At 38.7% G+C, this 1,904-nt stretch overlaps 1 protein-coding gene across 1 annotated transcript in view; it reads left to right on the top strand.

Moving 5' to 3' along the window:
- Window positions 1-499: 499 nt before the first annotated feature.
- The window catches only part of Pmar_PMAR026690 (hypothetical protein), a gene marked incomplete at both ends in the record, with an annotated part of 2,009 nt that continues 604 nt past the window's right edge, over window positions 500-1,904 (top strand). Inside the window, 3 exons of the mRNA XM_002766203.1 lie at window positions 500-544; window positions 769-892; window positions 1,536-1,602. Coding sequence (XP_002766249.1) covers window positions 500-544; window positions 769-892; window positions 1,536-1,602 — 236 coding nt within the window. The remainder of the gene's footprint in view (window positions 545-768; window positions 893-1,535; window positions 1,603-1,904) is intronic.

The following is a 1,904-nucleotide window of genomic DNA, read 5'->3' as shown; positions in this document are numbered from 1 at the left end:
CTAGTATGAAATTGTGAGAAAATGATTTCAAAAATTTAGATATGCATAACTGTTCGGTTCGCATTAATTCTGAGTTGTTGATGGACCCGTTGTTGCTTATAATAGTATATATTGTTCGCGGGTCTGCAGCTGATGGGGGGTTAGTTTTCATCGTTTTTAAGGACTCGTTCTGGAGGTCTTCTTGTGAACCATAAACTGTTATGTCACGTGATTAGCCTTGCAAGGAACTGTGTATGTAAGAAGTCGTCGTTTTTACGCATAGCAGGAGAGAATTGATTAGTGGTAGATAGTATCAAGTGGTTGGGAGGTTAGTGCTCGTGGTTGCTCATTGGGAGGTTGTTGGGTCGAGTCTAAGGTGGTATATTTTATGATGACGAGGAGGTATCTTAGGAATCTTCACAGTGCGTTACTCGAGGAGGTATCTTAGGAATCTTCACAGTGCGTTACTCGAGGAGGTATCTTAGGAATCTTCACAGTGCGTTACTCGTTGTATTTAATCATGTCTGTTATCAAGGCCGCCCGGCCGAGGCTTCTCGATAGTGAGGTAGTTTTAGGGGTAGAGTTATGTGGCGTGGTATAATATGAAGATTGAGGTTGATAATAAAATTTACGTAATTTTCTGAGAAAATTTCCAAATTTCCGATTTCGATGAGTGCGTAGTGTATAAGAGAATCGTTTGTTGAGAAGAGTTGGGTGAAGATCTTTCATAATATTAGCTAGTGATGATGATCATCCCAGACGTTGTGCGATACGATCTGAGGTTCTCAGATACCACCTTTTGTATCACTGCTACCACCACTACCTCATTTGCCGGGCCTCTTTGAAGGTCGTCGTCGCTCCTCGATAGGTGGTATGGACCTGGGACAAGCAGGGCTTTCGGCTGGGGTGGGAGGTAGTAGTAGTAAGGAAGGGGATGTGAGTAGTGATGTTATTCTGTATGGTAAATATAGGGGTTTATATGTAGTAGACCTATAATGAATCTTATCTCATGGACCTATAATGAATCTTATCTCATGGACCTATAATGAATCTTATATCATGGACCTATAATGAATCTTATATCATGGACCTATAATGAATCTTATATCATGGACCTATAATGAATCTTATATCATGGACCTATAATGAATCTTATATCATGGACCTATAATGAATCTTACATCATGGACCTATAATGAATCTCATCCTAAAACCCATCAAACGCATGTTATATTCATTACTATCTTTTCCATAGTTGGATTTCCGGAATTTTTCACCCACCGAAAACCGCGATTAAAATCCCGTTTTCTCCCCTCTAGTAATTTTCAATCACGACTGGACGAGTTCAATTGCGTATATTTTTTTCATGAAAATTTCTTCTTCTTGATTTTTTAACTTCATAGTCTGATTTTTGGAAGAATATATGTGTGTTGGTGACGTGAAATTAATCAACATCGATAGTTTCTAAAAGGTCACTTTTGCCGTTTCTGAATTTTGCTTCCTAGTATCATTTACGATGTTTTTCTAAGTTTTTCTATTTTTTTAAGTTTTTCTAGCTCCGAAATTCGGAGCTGCTGAGTTCGCAGCCATACTCCCATACTTGCCACGACGATTTATGGAAAAGTAATTTTTTGCTGGATTTTAACCCTAGTGATATGAAAAACATATTTCACGACTACTGCATATCACCACGAATATCGCGTTTTTCACTGAGTAAAACGCTACTCTGCTAAGGCGGGCGAAACTCCACTAAAACGAATGAAAAATTTTAATATTATTTCCCCTGTGAGTTGATCGAAACTGTAGGGTCGTTGATTTTCGAGAATTTTTTGCGGAAAAAAATTTGTGTAAATCGATCGCGTGATCGATTATTGATAATTGACTTCCCGTTTAGGTTCAACTATGTCGTCAGCGGCTCCTGCTCG

This window comes from Perkinsus marinus (assembly GCF_000006405.1).
Source record: "Perkinsus marinus ATCC 50983 genomic scaffold scf_1104296973372, whole genome shotgun sequence".
Taxonomy (NCBI): domain Eukaryota; phylum Perkinsozoa; order Perkinsida; family Perkinsidae; genus Perkinsus; species Perkinsus marinus.
The sequence above is the reverse complement of the archived record's forward strand: the minus strand, read 5'-3'. Positions and strand labels throughout refer to the sequence as shown.